The 18639-nt window shown below is 30.2% G+C and overlaps 1 protein-coding gene across 1 annotated transcript; it reads right to left on the reverse strand.

Moving 5' to 3' along the window:
• Window positions 1–1837: 1837 nt before the first annotated feature.
• LOC106464235 (DNA-directed RNA polymerase II subunit RPB1-like) lies at window positions 1838–16816 on the reverse strand. The gene is made up of 2 exons (XM_022391950.1): window positions 16806–16816; window positions 1838–10188 (listed from the first exon to the last, which is right to left on the reverse strand). Exon 2 carries the CDS (start codon window positions 9250–9252, stop codon window positions 8419–8421), a length of 834 nt encoding a protein of 277 aa, XP_022247658.1. The 5' UTR covers window positions 9253–10188; window positions 16806–16816; the 3' UTR covers window positions 1838–8418.
• Window positions 16817–18639: the final 1823 nt, after the last annotated feature.

Consider the following 18639-nt stretch of genomic DNA (forward strand, 5'->3'; position numbering starts at 1 on the left):
TAAACCACAAATTGTGTTAATTATTTTCCGAAATAACGATCCTACATACATGTATTTTGTGTCTTCTCTAAGCATTACTTTATTATGTGGGTTACTTCCAAGATTTTAAGATAATGTAAGATGAAGTCTGTGATAAACCACAAATTGTGTTAATTATTTTCCGAAATAACGATCCTACATACATGTATTTTGTGTCTTCTCTAAGCATTACTTTATTATGTGGGTTACTTCCAAGATTTTAAGATAATGTAAGATGAAGTCTGTGATAAATCAGAAATGTGTTAGATAATACACTATACCTCAAAGCCAGCCCATGTTCAAAAAGTTAACTTTAACATCTTATAAGTATTGTTGATTTTATTAAGAGTACTTCACTTTTTAGACTTACATTTCTGCTTTCAAAGGATTTCCTTTTGAACATAAAACAATGAGCAACATAGGAAAAAACTGAATGATATGTGGTAAGAAACCTCACATCTAGGATAAACATATTGAATAAAACAAAAAGAAAAAAGGTGCTTATAAGGTCACCATGAAGAATCTATTAAGGTCATCATTTGGCCTGATCACCAATGACTAAATCTCAACATGCATCTTTTTCATTTATGTTTGAAAATGCATTTAGGTGACTCAAAAATGATCAGAAGAGTCAATGGTAATGTTTATCAAGATAATTATTGATTACACAACTGTTTAATCTTTTTCACTTCAGCTTTCACCACATGTAGTTCATTATCTCCAAAACAAATTATCATTCAACCCACCACTTCTCATTATTCCATGAAACCTTCATTATTCAACATTGCAAAAAAAAAAAAAAAAGATACAAACATGCTAATAGAAATACATCAAGTTAAACAAATAATTACATTTTCGTCACAAATCTGATAGAAAATTAAGTCTAATTACAGATTTTCAAGCTAAATCATAATTTGTAAAAAATGCCATGCCTACCTATATAATAAAAACAGGAAACATCAAACAAAGAAATGATTTCTAATTAATATGACTTAGTTCAAATGCACTGGCTTTTCTCACACACTACTACAGAAATGTGTGTGTGTGTGTTATTATGTTGGTGAGGTACAAGACAACTTTAAAAGTAGGATAATCCATTCATATAGCAATATTAGTTTACTATTAATACACATGATGAATCTTTCAACCCACATAGAAAAACATACAAATTGTTTGAAAATAACTAAAAATTCACCCACAACAAAATACATATTGAACAGTGGGTAGTTTACAAAAAAAAATGAACACTTCAGAATATACATCTTTATATATGAAATGAAAAAAAATCAAGCAATAAGGATTGTTACTGGCCAAGATAAAATGTATATAAACAATAAAAGATACAAGTTTCTGATATTAATCATATATTGCATGATATAGAGTATGATATAAGCTATGACACAGTAACTTCTAAAAATTCATATTTTATTATTGCCTGAATAGGTTTTTCTGTTTTGTATTAGAGATTTTTGATAAGATTATACTGAAATTTAATTTCTTGTTTTACAGTAAAATATGGTGGTATTTTATTATGTGTACTTTAAGTAAGTTGATAGCAAGTAAAAAATAAACTGAAACTGATAATACTGTCAGGAGCTTTTCTTTCTTTTTTGTTAACATTCCTACTAAAGAACTTAATACAAATATTCAAAGTTCAACATAACCTCCGTGTATATCTTTATACCAACAAATTATGAGTCCTAATCATTTGAAAGACTTCGGGAAAGCCCATGCACAGTCTTTACATGAAGGTTGCGGCTGTCCAACCACAAAAAGGATTTGTTACATATGTCACAGTAGTATTTCTTCCTCTGTACTCTGTGGATGTTCATGTGGCGTACCAAACTGCTCTTCTGGGCATAGTCCATCCCACAAATAGGACAAACTAGATCTCGCCTAAACATTGTTTCTTGTCGCTTTCTTGGTCGTCCCAGTCTTGATCGAAACCTGTGTCCTAAAGGAAAATAAAACACTTGTCAGCACATACAAACAGTTAAGTAATCTGAAATGGTTAATTACAAAAACCTACCACAGAGTTTGCTTCATCAACCTTTCTTGGAATATTCTAATTTACAGGTAAATTAAAATCAATGTTAAAATTCTATTGAATAATGTGATGTACAAACATATATATTAAAAAATCAAAACTTGCAATTTTCTTTTAAAACAAGACTAGAGTATATTTTGTTTTCTACAGATGAATTAGAACATTAATTTTTACTGAAACACACGTCTAATGACCCAACAACTTGTATATCTGCTGCTAAAAGTCCATTGTTGATATAAACACACGTATAATGACCCAACAACTTGTATATCTACTGCTAAAAGTCCATTGTTGATATAAACACATGTATAATGACCCAACAACTTGTATATCTACTGCTAAAAGTCCATTGTTGATATAAACACATGTATAATGACCCAACAACTTGTATATCTGCGCTAAAAGTCCATTGTTGATATAAACACACGTATAATGACCCAACAACTTGTATATCTACTGCTAAAAGTCCATTGTTGATATAAACACACACCTAATGACATAACTTATCCACACTTTATTAAATACATATTTCAACTATACAGCTCAATCAACACATACCTGTAAAATATGGGTAAAATGCAATGCAAGTCTAATGTACAACATTAAACACAGAAAAACAAGCAGCAAGTCTTATGACTCCATGCAATTGTCACAGAGCAAAAAATTCAATTGTTGTAATTAATTGTTTATTTAATCTATAAATGCTCTCATTAAGCAAGTTCTGAAGTATAAGATATACAGGATGAATAATTGATAAAATGCACAAGATAGTAAACACAATTTCAGGATAAGCTACTTTATACCAAGATTTATCAACTAAACCTTCTAATTTTTACTTCTTGCACAATCATTAAACAAAAATAAGTTAATACTTATTAGTTACATTTCTCATTTAATGTTTTTTATTCATAATTATTTTTAAAGTATTTATTATGTAAATAAACACACCACTTAGTTCTGTATTTGTCACATTTGCCCCAATTATACTGTAACAATATAATTGCAATGACCAGCTGTTTCTTAATAAGTATGAGCATGAGGAAAGCATGTACATTTATGGTATATTAAGCTAAATGGTTGAGTAGGTTATATTAAAACGAATTTAAATAGGCAAATCATGTGACAACCACTGCTGATATAATCACAGTGGAACAGAATGTATCAGAGCTAAATTTTGACATTGCTTGGCATTTCATAGGTAGCGTGATACCACCAAAAACTGATTACTTTTGGGAAGTGTATGTAACAGCCCTTTCCAATACAAAATCTTCATACACTCAGGTCATAAAGCTGTATTCAGATTAGGTATTTAGAATTTCCAAAATACAGACATCCCTTGTACTTAACTACACTGGAAAACAAAGTATATGGATCAAATTATGGTACCAAAATCATCCATAAAGGGAAATGCAACAAGTTGTACTCCTGCCATGATAATTAGAATGTAACAGGTGAGAGTTCACAAAAAGAAAGGCTATTTGTAAAATAATCAAAAAGGATCTTGATCTCAATCTGAAAATGAGTACAACATGGTATGGGTCCACCAAGATAAAGTATCCAGTAATACCTCCCGTTAAACTATTGCATCCTTAAGCAGCTAGAGAAAGAAATGACTATTCATGATATCCCATATAAAGGTATACTGGTCAAGTTGCCAGAAGAAGTGCCTATGGAATAATTTTTGTATGATCAGACTGTTGATATGTTCACTAGGAAACTATCATTTCTGTACACTAGATGGATTACAGAAAGCATGCAGGGTGGTTTGTTTTGGATTTTACAATGGAAACTATGCTGCAGTCTTATTGTCAGATTACTGGTTCCTAACCACCATTCCATTGGGAGACTTTAGTCGATCCACAAAATGGTTAAAAAAAAATATACGTTTTAAAATATACCAACTTGCATATATTGTTTTACAATGTAACTTAGGAGTACTTTAATAAGTCAATATTGTATGAAGTGGTCCATGAAACTTGGGGATCAGGACTAGCTGGTCCTCAGTTGAAAAATTTAGGAACCATTGAGAAAGATAATGACCATATATGGCGACCTGGACTGCAACAAGGTAGAAAGGCTCCAAAACTGTTTTAATATAAAGCTATTCAACCCCCTGTATTACACTTTCACACTAACACAAAAGAGCAAGAATTGCAGTACTTATTGAAAAATTTCTATATTCTTAATAAGTTGAAACATCAGATCCATATTCCATCTCTTATAGTTAATAAATCTTTTGTGAGTAAATATTGAAAGTCTACTGACAAATGACTAAAATATACTTGCACTCAGTTATTTTTATGGTATCTGTTAATCCAACTGTTTTGTGTTGCTTTTCATGATCTTTTAAGTTTCTATAAAAAGTATTTACATAAATACATTATCGTTAATATTTAAGGGAATAAAAATTACATGCTTCATTCTGAGAGTCCACCAAAGTACAGAAAAAAAAGACATCTATGAATGACCCAATCAAAAAACACATACAAAAAACTAGTAATCATTGTAGAAAGAAAATGGTTAATATCTTTATTTCTTACTAATAAGCAACATTCAATAACAAGTGAATAGTAGTACATCATCTTCTACAAGCCAATATTATTTTGAAAGTTTTCTTATCCTCCATAATAAAGCTGAATCAACAGAGTTTACTTATGTAAACAGTAGTATTAATGAACTGAATACAATTTCCTCAAAGAAGTTCTCCTCTTAACAATAGTTTCTTCCATAAATTGTCTAGAGTAATATTACAATTAGCAACTTTTTAATGTGAATTGTTTTTCCTACACTGTCTTCTTTTTTTTAAATATCCATGATTTCTTCCATTACAATTATCATACATTTCATAAAACAATAAAAGATAACATTATCTCTTTCTGTTGTCCATGAAACTTCCCATGTTATGAAACTCTTTACATTTTAATGGCCTTAATTTTCTATGCACAAGGCAAAAAGAAGACATAGTATATTGGCATATCATAATTATAGCATTAACTTTCATTTATAAATTATAAACACTGAACAATATCATCCATTATTTCTTCTTTTTATGTGCGTGTATAAATAAAAATATATATCCATATATATATATATATATATACATTGCTGAGGATTTGCAAATAACTTTATACCATAAAAAACTTTCATAAAATAAGAAAAAAAGACCTAAAAATTTTAATATGTGATTTAGACTGAAAATCTAAGAGCTTGTAGCAAAATTTCTGGAAAAGACCTAATAGTTATAGCTAATTTCAAGACTTAAGAATTTAATGGTTGATTTCAGTAAAACATCAAAGAGATTGTGGCTTGAATTTATAAAGATGAAAACTTGATGAGAACTTGTTACAGTTGATATGTAAACGGACTGAAAACTGCAAAATCTAACCAATGGCTAGGTTTATGAAGAAGAGAGATTATGCGTAGCTGATCATGTATAAAAGTTGAAAACTTGTGTCTAAATGAATATACAAAACATCCCCAAGAATCTGTACTAGACTAGTGAAATACAGACCTGAGAAATTTAGGCTTTATTTATGTAGAAGAAAAAAATGGCAACTTTTAGTTGCATTTGTGCAGAAAACTATACGAACTTATGGTCTTATTTGTGTAAAAAGATCTGAAGTCTAGTAAATGAGTTTGTGCAGAATAAATATCTAAGGACTAACAACTTATAAATAGTTTCTGTAAAAGACCCAAGAACTTTTGGCAAAGTTCATGTACAAGAAAGCCCGGAGAAGCCGTGGTTGAGAATCTGTAACTATCCAAGATAGTGGTTGTGACTGAATTTGTTTAGAGAGAGTGAGAGAAAAACAAAAGACGAATACCTACAGTTATGTTTAGTAAAAGACCAGAAATTTTTTGCTGTTTATGTATAAGATAGACTTATGAATAGTCACCAGAATTTATGACCAAATTTTGTATGAAAGAATGACCTGAAAAGTAGAAAATGAGTTTCTAGAGAAAATCTATATTAAGAAACAGTGGTTAAAATTTTATAGTATGAAGACAAGAGGAGTTGCAGTTGAATTTTTACATTCTATGTTAAATATCTAAAACTATGTCTGTAAAGATATATTAGAACTTGTGACTGTAGAAAAATACCTGTGAACTTATGGCCAAGCTTCCTTTAAAAGAAATCAAAACCCATGGTTTGTTTTATATATAAGAAAATCTAAGGAATTACTGGAGAGAAGATAAAAAACCTAAAATCCATGGTATTCTGCAAAAAACCCAACACCTTATAAATGTTTATGTAGAAAAAAGTCCTGAGATTTTGTGGTTGAGTTTATGTAAATTTCCTGAGAATATGCAGTAGACAACATTTAGATATATATTAATAGGAGTTTAGAAAGCATGTCACTGATTATATGCAGGCTATATAAATGAAGTTAAAAAAGTGCTGAATTTATTCAGAAATCAGTTATTAAAAACAGGTATAAGTATTTTTAATGCAACAAAAATATTTTGCAAAAACATAGATCAAAATAATGACTTAAGTATCTCAATGATAACTTAATGTGTGTTGAAAGAATACTATAAAAGCTGTAATTTGCTACAGTGCATGCCCCAAAAAGTTTCCAAAGTACTTCAAAGTTGGGCTGAATTTACACACAAGTATGATCTGAAAAAGTTATGCTACACTAAACGCATGTCCATAACTAAGTGAGAAGCTGAATTTAAACAGATAAAACCTTAATTTTCTACTTTAGTTATCCATTTATTCATCCCACTAATATACAAATTTTAACACACAACATCAAAATTGTTGTACTTTAAACCACTACTGAAAGTACTTATCATTTAGGAAACACAAAAATATCTCACAATACAAGTTTACATTAATTTCAAAACCTGGATCTCATATTCACCATTTCAGGGTATATTAAAACCACTTTTACATATTATTAAAGAGGAAATTTCTAGCCATTTACTTATATGCTATATGACAAATTCTTTAAGACCATGTATATAAAGCCATATCATATTTTTTCAAGAGCGTTATAAGTTGACAAAAACTAAATTTTTAGCAGCAATATTTTGTAAACAATAAAAAAAAGCACAAATTTATAAAAAAATATTGTCTGTACAAGAAACCATCTATTTTGTTGAATCAGCTGACACCAGACAGTGTGTTACAATTGAAGAAGTTGTTACACTATATAACACTATTAAGAGAATTTCACTTCATTCTCTGGACATTAATACTTTGTTAGTTTAAACTCAGTATTACTGTGTTATTATGAGATCCCTTGTATGAGTGGTAAACAAATATATACAAAATCTAATTGCGAGATAAACTAGTTACAGAATATCTTTCTTGTTTTTAAATAATCCACAAAAGATGTTTATTGTAAATATGCATTACTCAAGATGGCACTAATTCTCTAATAATACAGAGAATGACTTTTGGTAAGTAGAAATCACTAGAAAAAAATTAACATTACTTGCAATATTGGGCTTAAAAAAAATTGGAAATACAAGATTACTTACATTTGGCATAAATTTAGTGTTGCTAAAATATACTGAACTGTTAAAAAATAAATATATAATGAAAAAATACCTCACACAAAGAAAATATCGAGAGTATTTTACAGGTCACTCATTTAAACCAATTCCATGATACCATAAGTAAGCTGCACTCTAGGAGGAATCCATTTTGAACTCACGAAGCTGAGCAGCAGGCACATTTAACATGTCAGGACACACTGGCAGTGATCTCTACTACTGTATCTGAGCCAGAAAATGTATCTTACAAAGTTCATCTGTGAAGAATGATTTCTAGCACTTCTTCTCTTACCAGGCAAAAAAAAAAGAGGCTGAATGGAAGTTACATTTTACCTACCTGAATAGTATGTAACGTAATTTTACAAGATGCTCTATGAACCTGTGTAAAATATATACCAGTTTATATCAATAACTTTCTATGATACTTTGGGCTCCATTTTCATCTGGTAAGGAAACACATTATGCAACTCCAAATATATATAAAAAGTTATGATCAAAAACACTGTGACAAAGAAGATACGGACCTTCTGGAAACAAGATATACATTAAACTACACAATGTATATAGGTTATACATAAGCTGCTTAATTTCTAACACAGTGGTACAACAAAAAGACTTTCATGACTGTAGGAGGAAAAATAAAGTGAAAACATAAATGAATTTACGTGTACAATGACATGTTGAGAGGTTGTAACTGATATGAGAGACAAAACTACACCTTACTTAATATGTAAACAAAAACAAACATGTGATTATTCGAATGACATAAATAACAGGATTTCTTAAACAGAATAACTCCTAACTTTTAAAACTTGAAATCTTTTTGTATAAAATTATGATATTCATGATCAAGAATCACTAAAGAAATCAGGAGATGCTGCTGAATACAGCTGAGAATACTCTGAAGATTCTGATGATTTGGTCGATTGAGACTGGCCTGAAAATGCAGGTGATGCAGCACTTCCTGCTGGTGGATGCAGAACAGGAGAGTATGCTGATGAGAGAGACAAGCTAGAAATGGTGGGAGACATGGTAGGGAAGGGGTCAGAGCATATACCAATAGGTTGGGGAAATTGAGGAATATTAGGAAATCCTGCAGCATTGATTAGATTGATAGAAGAAGGACTCTTTTCAAGAGATGTTGAGGACAAAGGGGGTTGTTTATGATTGATCAATGAATGTCCTAGGTTATTACCACAGGATCGAGATACACTTGATACTGATGATGGTGATATGTTAGCTGGATCAGAAAGAGCACAGGATTGACCGATTTCGGCACAACTACTTGAAAGCCCGGAACCCTGTGGCATATGGCCAGGAAAAGCAGGAGGAAGAGGAGTAGAAGGTGGAGTTCTATGAGATGCCAGTTGTGCAAAGCTTGGAGATTGAGGTGACAAAGGATTACTGCTATGGGGAATGGAAGGAAAAGGTTGATTAGACTTAGGTGAAACTGGTGCATTGCTTGTGGCAGGGAAAGGGAGTCTTAATGGTGGAGTGTGATGTACCATTCTTTTATGAGAATATACATTAGTTCTCCAGAAAAATCCTTTGTTACAAATATCACAATAGTACATCTGGCGTTGAGGTCGGTGCATATTCATGTGGTTCTCCAAGATGCTTTTGTTTGTGTAACTTATCTTGCAAATAGGACACTGATTCCTTCGATTGGCAAAAAATCCCATACGAGGTGGTCTTCCTCTTCTTCTTGTACCACCTAGAACTTGAACAAAAAAAAAGAAAGAAAGAAACCAACAGTCAGTTAAAACTGTTAAACTCAACAATTGTCTACCAACAAATTTTTTAGAACTTAACAAATAAGGCAAACATGCAAAGACCAGTTTATAAAATTTCTTTTAAATTCAATAACCATTCTCTTATATTCATTATACTTCTAACAAAAAAACTTCAATGAACCAAAATAACTTAATTTTATTAATCAATTTACTAATTTTTTTTGGAAATTTATATGTAAAAATTGCAAACTTGACCTTCATCAGATATTATGTTTTTCATAAAAATACCAAATTTACATTATCACTTGCAGTTAAAATAATATACAGAATAACATATGCAGCTTAGTTATATTTCAATCAGTTCTTTGTTTATATTCTTAGGCATGTTAGTAATATCCACGATACACGTTTCAAAGGACCACTACATCAATTTAGTATTCTACACTTCTAATACCAATAAATACAAACCAAATTATAACAATTTCACCACTATGTTTTAATGAAATTATGTAAGGACTCACAGAGTATATAACTCTCAATACATAACTTCTTTTATTTAAATAATTTCAATAAGGCAAATAGTGAAAGACTGTTTTTACAATGTCTTGTTTATGTGTAATAATTATTTAATAGTTCTATGTAGAAAACAAGCTCATTATTATTGTTTTTTCATGGCATCAGCCACTGATGGTGAGTGCGCTGTCCTCAGGTGTCGCAGCAAATGGTGGCGCCACCAGAACATCCGATGGCAAACTGGACAGCAGTGACGATCACGAGTAGGCCCATGCAATGCCATGTGACGTTGTAGACCTAGTTTTGTGGTAAGTGTTCTCTGACAAATTGGACAAAGGAATCTTTCCACTAGTAAACTTTTCAGACTTCCTCCTGCAATATAAGAATTACTGCATATGTAATAAGGAACTATATGGTCTTCACCAGAAACAATAATTTTTACTTTTGTAAAAAAAAAAAAAAAAAATTAAGAAAATTCTTAAATTGAGCATCAAGTATGAACATCAAGTTTTCCCACTAAAACACAGTGAATTACATTTCAGTTTAACATTTATAGCTTTTTGATTTAGGTATTGAAACACAACAAAACTATTAACTGCTATACAGATACACGACTGACCAAATGGTGCATGAAAAATGTCTGTAGTAGGTCAGTATCTTATTTAATCACCATTACAAACCTGTTTCAAAAATGATCTAATACACAAGTTCTCTATTCATGTTACTCAATTCATCAATAATGGAAATGGATGTTAAATAAGCTGAATGTTATTAACTTACATAACTAGAAAATCCTAAACTACCTTTCTTTTCATTCAGTTGTTGTTAAACAATTGTTTTCACTAGAAGAAAGCATAGCTTAAAAAGACCAATCAAAGTAAACAAAAACATTCAATCTTTTTCTCTACACAAGAAGAGCCTTCTATCTTCTCTCAGTCAATGTTAGAAATGAAAAAGACAAAAAAATGTGAAATTGCTTTTGTGTGAAATGAAGTTCAACATAGTTCAAAACTGCACAAGGTCATCTCATACAGATTAAATTACAAAAAATACTTGAAGGTTTTTCTTCCTAGTTTAAACTATTCACTACCATTTGTGTATGTTAACAAACTGAAAACACTTTACTAAAATAAGTTTTATTATTCTACACAAAACATCTCTTCCAGTTACTATTAAAACTTTCTTTTCCTTTTTAAACCATATATGCTCTTTTGGTGTATACATGTTAGCCAATAACATTTTCCATAGTCCCTGTGCATAAGAGAATGTCTTGACCATCACACCCACACATCAAGTCCTGTGTTGACATCAAAGTAAGGCAATGCTTTGTAGTATGTGTACAATTAACTATGATAAATTCATGCAATGCAAGCAGTTTATAATCACATTTTACAAAAATACTGGTGAGGTATTTGGAAAAAAATAACCTTTTATAAATGTAGTATAACTTTGTTATACAAAATGGACAAAAAACACTATTATTTAATATGTACAAGCATGAATAAAATAATTAACTAATATTAGGACAAGATTACTGTTGACGTAACAGTAAAATATAAACATAACCTTGTAAAATAATTAGTCTTAAATATACATATATTTACAATTGTATTTCACTAATAAAGCTTCACCTTACAGTGAAATAATGAAAAATGAACTGACTCAGTATAAATCAGTTCTTTCTAGGAACTTTTTATTCTCACATATATAAAACACCTTAAGTCCATTTTAAGTGCATGAAAAGTAAGCTGCTTATTATGTTGCACTTCAAAAAAATGATTTTAAAATAGTTGCACCTCAAACTGATATAAAACCATAGCAACAGATTTTTATTTGGTATTTAAGATGACAAAATGGTCTAAAATAAAACTATTTACAGCCTCGAGTGTCATTCTTGAAACCTGGGGCAGGAACGACGGAAAGACACATAGTATGGCGTAAGTCCACTTCTCGTGTCTTATCAATCATAACCTTATATCTTTATCATGTAATTATTCCAATATTCAGGTTTCTATATAGTATAAATATATTTTATAGTATGAATGAATATTAAATCCTCTACACAAAATAAATAGTGTTTTTACCACAATGAAATGAGCAAGTGTTTTCAAAGCAATATTCATTTAGGCACATAAAAACAAAACATGTTATAAAACCCATATCTACTTTGTAATGCACACTGCATGCATCATGGATCCAACATGTCAGAAGCCTCTAAACTACACTTCTCATGTGCCATTCTAAGGTGTCGATACAAGTTGTGACGCCATGAAAATGCTCTGTAGCAGATGGTGCAGTGGTACCGGTCACGGGATGTGGCATGTACAGCCATATGTCGCTGAAGTATATACTTTGTTGTAAGCAATTTCCCACAAATTGGACATGAGTGTTCTGTTACTGGTCTCATTATTTCTTCACCTGATATAAAAAGACCACAAAAAATATAATGTAATATCATGCAAACCCCAATAAAAATTACCCATTTAACCCACTGTAATGAGTATTATAAATTAAATCTAATTAAAGTTTATAGGTAAAACATCAATTTCGGAATGGTGGTCTCAAAAGATGAGAAAAGCATGCAGCCCCAAATTCTTTATTGCCTAAACAATAATCAATATTGCTGACCTTGCCACAGGACATGCAGATTAAAACATTAGAACACAACAGTATCTTCTTTTAATGTCTTAGTATATTCACAACATGTACTGTACATCCTTACTTTGTGCATTTCGAATTCTTGATTGCTGTAAGAAATGGCCATCTATTAGATTTTCCTAATTCAGTAACAATCTGATATATTTTTTAATGGTTACGAAAAACATCATATTTTGTCAAAGTAAATTAGATTACACAAAATGTTTTTATTTTCTAACATAATTACTATCAAGTACAAATAAATAACACCACGTATAATGCTAAGACAAATTACTTTGATAAATGTATATTGGAATTTTGAAAAATCAATTAAGAAATGTTATTAAAGCAATTTCAAAGTATTAAGTTCACACCTGTATAATGTTTATTTCATTATCTTTTTCTCTCAGATTTGAAATGATATAAAAATTTTAGAGATTCTTAAAAACTGTTATTTAGCACCCAGACTTCAATATTGAAAAAAGAGTAAGATAAAAATGAAATTTTTATGGTACATTATTAACTTAAGCATACCTCCTTAAATTCTTTAAGAAACAAATGCAAAGCAAAAACAAAAGAAAAAAAAACAATCCTAGATATTCCAGTAAGAAATATGAAACTGGGTTTATTCAGTATTCTTTCAAATATTCAAAAACACACAAGATTCACTTCCTACTGGCTCATTACATTATTCACATCCTAGAAAGAAAATACCATTACCTTTCTCATTTACAATAATCAATATGAAACTTAGCCTATTTTCTGTAACATCCTTCCTTCAAAATATAATCATAAAAACAAAAAGTGTCTTCAAACTGTCTGTCCACAAGTTATCACTACAAAGATGTTCATTCTGTGCTTCTTTCTTCTTAGTGATGGAGATAGGTGAAATAAATTTCCTTCTATTATTTAGTTTAATTGAACATATAAACTAAATGACACAATAACATTGCATATATTGCTTTTGTCTGAGACACTATAAGTGTAATATGTTGGTAATATCCTCTTAAAAAGGAGCACCATTACACCCAGTTTTAAAGAGTATGTTTATGTGAAACATAATATGATTTTACTAATGGCTATGCCTTGTACAACATTTCAAGGTGTTACAAATCTCTGGTGACTGGAGTTTGAACCCAAACTCCCTTCAATATTTTGAGAGAGATGCTCTACAAACTGAGCTCCTAGAATACTTGCAAACAGCTCTCACACTGGAAAGTAACATTTTCTTCCTACTTATTTTTACAGAAAGTTCTCACCCCAACTACTTTTTAAACCACCATACAACAAAAGATAATTACATAAACACACTTTACCTGTCAAATATAAGTTCATACAACTCAAAAATTTTCATGTTCCCAGAACCTTTTATATTTTTCATATATTTCAAACCATTACAGAATTCTTATATCACCAATTTAAATGACTCAAATTAGTTGAAAAATAACATACTCTTACTGGAGGTTGAACTTAAGATGCCCCAGATTTTACTAGTGTTCAGAGAGCAATGTTCTACTGTTTAAGTTTTGATTTTAACATAAAACTCTTACCCTCAATAGATACTAGAAGCCAAAGAAAATTTTATGAAACCTGCAATAAATGGAAAGACCTTAATGAATTAGCTAGTATATATACTCTATACTGGTCTAACCTAATTAAGGTGCAATAAGCAAATCTATATTTTCAAAACATTAAAAAAAGCAAAAATAACAGAATCAATACTTTTAAATGTTTAATAATCTTAGAAATAACATTACAGTAAGTATAGGAGTGTAATACAGTTTCACAAGTAACAACATAATAAACATCACCATTTGATAGACTCTGAAATATTATATAGCATTACGTTAAGTATGGAAATTTAATAGATTTGAAGAACCGAGCTTTAAATAATAAGTGCCAAAAACAATTCTTAACTATTTGCAGTGATTCACTTTTGTCCATTTGACATCCACATAAAGTACCTAATGCATTTACCAAATTATCAAACACTTTTTAAATCTGTTAATACAACAAACATACAAGCCAAATTCAGTTTCCTGTGTATGCAATAACCTCCCAAAAATTATTTTTCGTTACATTAACTGCACGATCACAAGTATAACCACTATTAATTTATTTTTCACATGTTCCTCAGCAAAGTATATGAAGTACTGTTTCTTTCATCTCATTTTAATTTCAAATTTGGTTTGTTCAAAAAACCTTATTCTGCTATAAACTGAAACAATAAATAGCACATATTCCTTCTACTATTCATGAATGTGTTGGTAAGTTCTCTGTTCATGCACAGAATGTCACCATATAGAATCCTAATATTGGTGACCTTAGCGACAGAAATTTTTGCATGGTGCTTTTTGCCAGTATTGATTAATTATCAACAAACAAAGAAGCAGTATTCAACAATGTATATTAGAGTTATCTTTTAACTTAATCATTCAAATGAAAGAATTTTAATAACACAAATCCATCTTTTTGAAAAAAATTCAGAATACAAAAAATCTGATAATCCAAATGCTTTGAGAAGGTAGCCTTCCCTCTTCAACCTCTGGAGGAGGAAGATACATTACGTGAAATTGGATCAGTTATCAGATCTTTATATCGTGACTGATATACTTTTTAAAAGCATTTTTGAAAACTAAGATTTTCCACACTTCAATACATTTACCAATTTCTATCCTTTAAATGCTGGGAAAATCATGGAAAGATTTAGTCCAAATTACTACTGTTAAAACTGAAAGGATATTTCAAAATATAGTTTGTATTTCCTAAGACACAAACTAATAGAGAGAGAGTTGCAAAAAGTACATAAAAATACTTTACATAGGTGTATTTCATCCAGCACTAGCTTATTTTTAAGATTAATAACCAAAGATAAAGACTAAGAAGTAGCATCTCAATAAGTACTCAACTTTTGAACACATTCAGATATAGCATTAGAATAAGTATGAGAAATTAATACAGTCTTAAAAGCAACATTACTACAAGTAATAGTTATTGATATAGTCTAAGATGTGGCATTTAATACTGTAGTGGACTTTGATACAGTTTCAGATGTAGCATTAGAATAAGTATAGGAATTTACACAGGCTCAAAAGTAGAATTACTACAAGTATCTGTCTTTGATATAGTCAAAGGTGTGGCATTACAGTATGTAGTTGACTTTGACACAGCCACAGATGTAACATTAAAATAGGTACTAGAGTTTAATACCACCTCAAAAGCAGATTATATTAAGTATTAGAGTTTAAACCTATTTTAAAATAACTAAAATATAACTGAAATAATAATCATTATCTAAATCTTCTAATAGATTTGTTAGTACAAAAAAGTCAAGCAAAAAAGCTAGCATTAAATTAAATCCACTTGTGATGACTCTCTTTCCAAATAAAAAGAAAATTTAAATAGTCATAGCATATATTCTGATTCTATTCATCTTACCACAACTTACGAAAAATTAAATAACAGGTAATTAGAGTTGTTTAAAAAACATCTGAATAACACAAATGATAATATCTTTCCAAAGCACACAGGCTTCCACTTCAAAACTAACAAAAACTCATTCTAAATTTAGCAGATACACTTTGTTGAGCATGAAATTAATTAACTTTGCTACTTACATACTAACCCCATGAAAATTAATAATAATCTGCATTTAATGCATAGTCTTAGGTTAACCTAAAAAGATTTTCTGTGACAAGATATTTTATAAGTAAACTTCAGAAATACGAAATATGTTATCAATCAGATAATAAACTTTATAAAATATTTTGATAATATGAAATATTATCAAACATGCTGTGTACATATTTCTTGTATTTTGATATAATCAAATTTTTTCTTTAAGACTGACAAATCAAACCCTTCTTTTTCCAACTTTCACAAATGTTTGCAAGTAAGTATTTTTTTCCTCTTACAAAAGAGAGACCGACAATAGAAAAAAAAACTTCTGATACTAACATTTTCAGAATAATATGAATTTACTCAATAAACTTAAATCATACGATAGAACTCTTTCTAAAAGCTTAAAAAGAAGAGGTATTCTATTCTTCAAAGAATTATACAGAAGAAGATTTGGGGAAAAATAAATAACATCCAGCCTGAAACAATGCCAAACTAACTTGATCATGCATAACCTATCAATTAATTTGCAGATTCCACATGTCTTCGTTTAGGACAGTCACGTCGAAGGTGGACACTTAAAGTTTTTTTCCACTTGTATTTCACGAAGCAGTATGGGCATTGGTGTAATGTGTCTCTGTGGCTATGCATATGCTGTCTTAGGAGGTGTTTCCCACGAAATGACTTGTTACAAATGTGACAGCGGTGGTGAATGGAAAAAGAAGACTGATGACCTTGAGAAGACATTCTCCAGCGTCTTGCAGTAGACAAAAACAATTCTGAAAAAAAAAGCAAACAAACAGAAAACAGTTGGAATACAATCAAAATAATCTAAATTTGTACCCAAAAATATTAAATTTAAGATATGCTATAATACTGCTTTAATTATTTTCAACATCACATGTAAACTTATATTACATGATACATCAGTACCTTGAATGTTCTCATGTCTATGCACTAACTGTCCACTTATACAAAGTACCTTTCACTCTGAAGAATACTAAAGGATATCTTTTATTAATATTTTATTATTACTATAATCCTATTCCTGTAACTTTATGCCACTGCATAATATCATTACTTAGGTCATATATCCAAACTTATAGTTACATTAACCTCTGGATTCAATATTCTCATACTTTATAAATAAACTGATCATTTTTTGTGTGAAAGTGCATTTTGGAACCTTCAAATAACTGATTAGTATAATGAACTAAAAAACAAACTCTGAAACGAGTTCTGTAATCTCACTCTCACAGCAGCAAATGGTTCATGTCACCCTAGGACTAAACATGCATAAAAAAATATCTGTACTTAAAAGAACACTATAATCATAGATGGATACCAGATAACACCAGGTTCAGTGTGCTGTGACTACCATGAATAATTTGAATGGATACAAGGTAACGTCTTACATACAAAATGCTATACGTATAATCTGTTAATTTTATTTATGTGTATTGAGTGACTTATGAAACATTTTGAAACAGAGTAAAACATTGGTCACAAGCGTGAGTGAATTAAAATATGTGGATTAATGCAAAATAATTCCTTCTTCTTTAATGTATTATTTAATGTTACACTTGAAATGACTAGCATAGATACAAAATAATTTGTTCACAAATGTTCAAAGAACTACAGTAGATAACTGGACAGATGGATACCAGGCCAGAACATGATATTCAACACTTACAAACAACACATATACTAATTAAAATTCAACATATCTTTATTTTATGATTACTGATTGTCAACAAGTATCTCTCTTTTAACTCAAGGCACACCAACTGCATGAAACACTAGCACAGCAACCTTATAATAATCCTACCTTTGGATTTTTTATTATTCATATAATGTATGGTCTATCTTACTGTTTTTCTTTTCAGACTTATGGTTCTTTGCCATCAGAACCTATGATATAACCTCATATGTGTACTCAACGTAGTTTTCCAAGAAAATCGCCTGAAGCACACATTACATTCATACTGTTTTCTCCTCAACCTATGTATTTCCATATGTCGATTACAAGTGCTTTTATCAAAGAACACTTTCTTGCAAGTGGGACACCTTGGTCTTCCTGTATCTGGATCTTGTTCAAGTTTTTGTTTTGAGGAGACTTTCCATCCACGCCTCCAGTGAGCTGGCAGCCAGGTACAGCCTGAAACATAAGAGATTATCAGAACAATGCATAAACATTTGTATTCTCAATGGCAGAGCTAAGGTTCAAAATAACCCCAATTAAACCAAAGTGTATAAATAGCTACATAAAGTCACTGATATCACTCTATAATTAAAGGATATATATATATATATTCATATATATATTTTTCTTTATTTAATACACAATTTGACTATTCATAGCAAATACAGTGAAAATCTATTACATGCTATTTTCTGTACCAAAGTACGATTTTCACTAGAAGAAATTCAAGGATTCTTTTCTGTTTTTTACAAAAAGCTATCCTAAATGGTTACTAAAATCCTACTGTGTGTGAAATAACTCAAAATATATTTTAAAGAATAAAACAAACCCTAGGTTATGATGAAACAATACTTAGTAATGTATTT

Source organism: Limulus polyphemus, unplaced genomic scaffold (genome assembly GCF_000517525.1).
Source record: "Limulus polyphemus unplaced genomic scaffold, Limulus_polyphemus-2.1.2 Scaffold1594, whole genome shotgun sequence".
Lineage (NCBI taxonomy): Eukaryota > Metazoa > Arthropoda > Merostomata > Xiphosura > Limulidae > Limulus > Limulus polyphemus.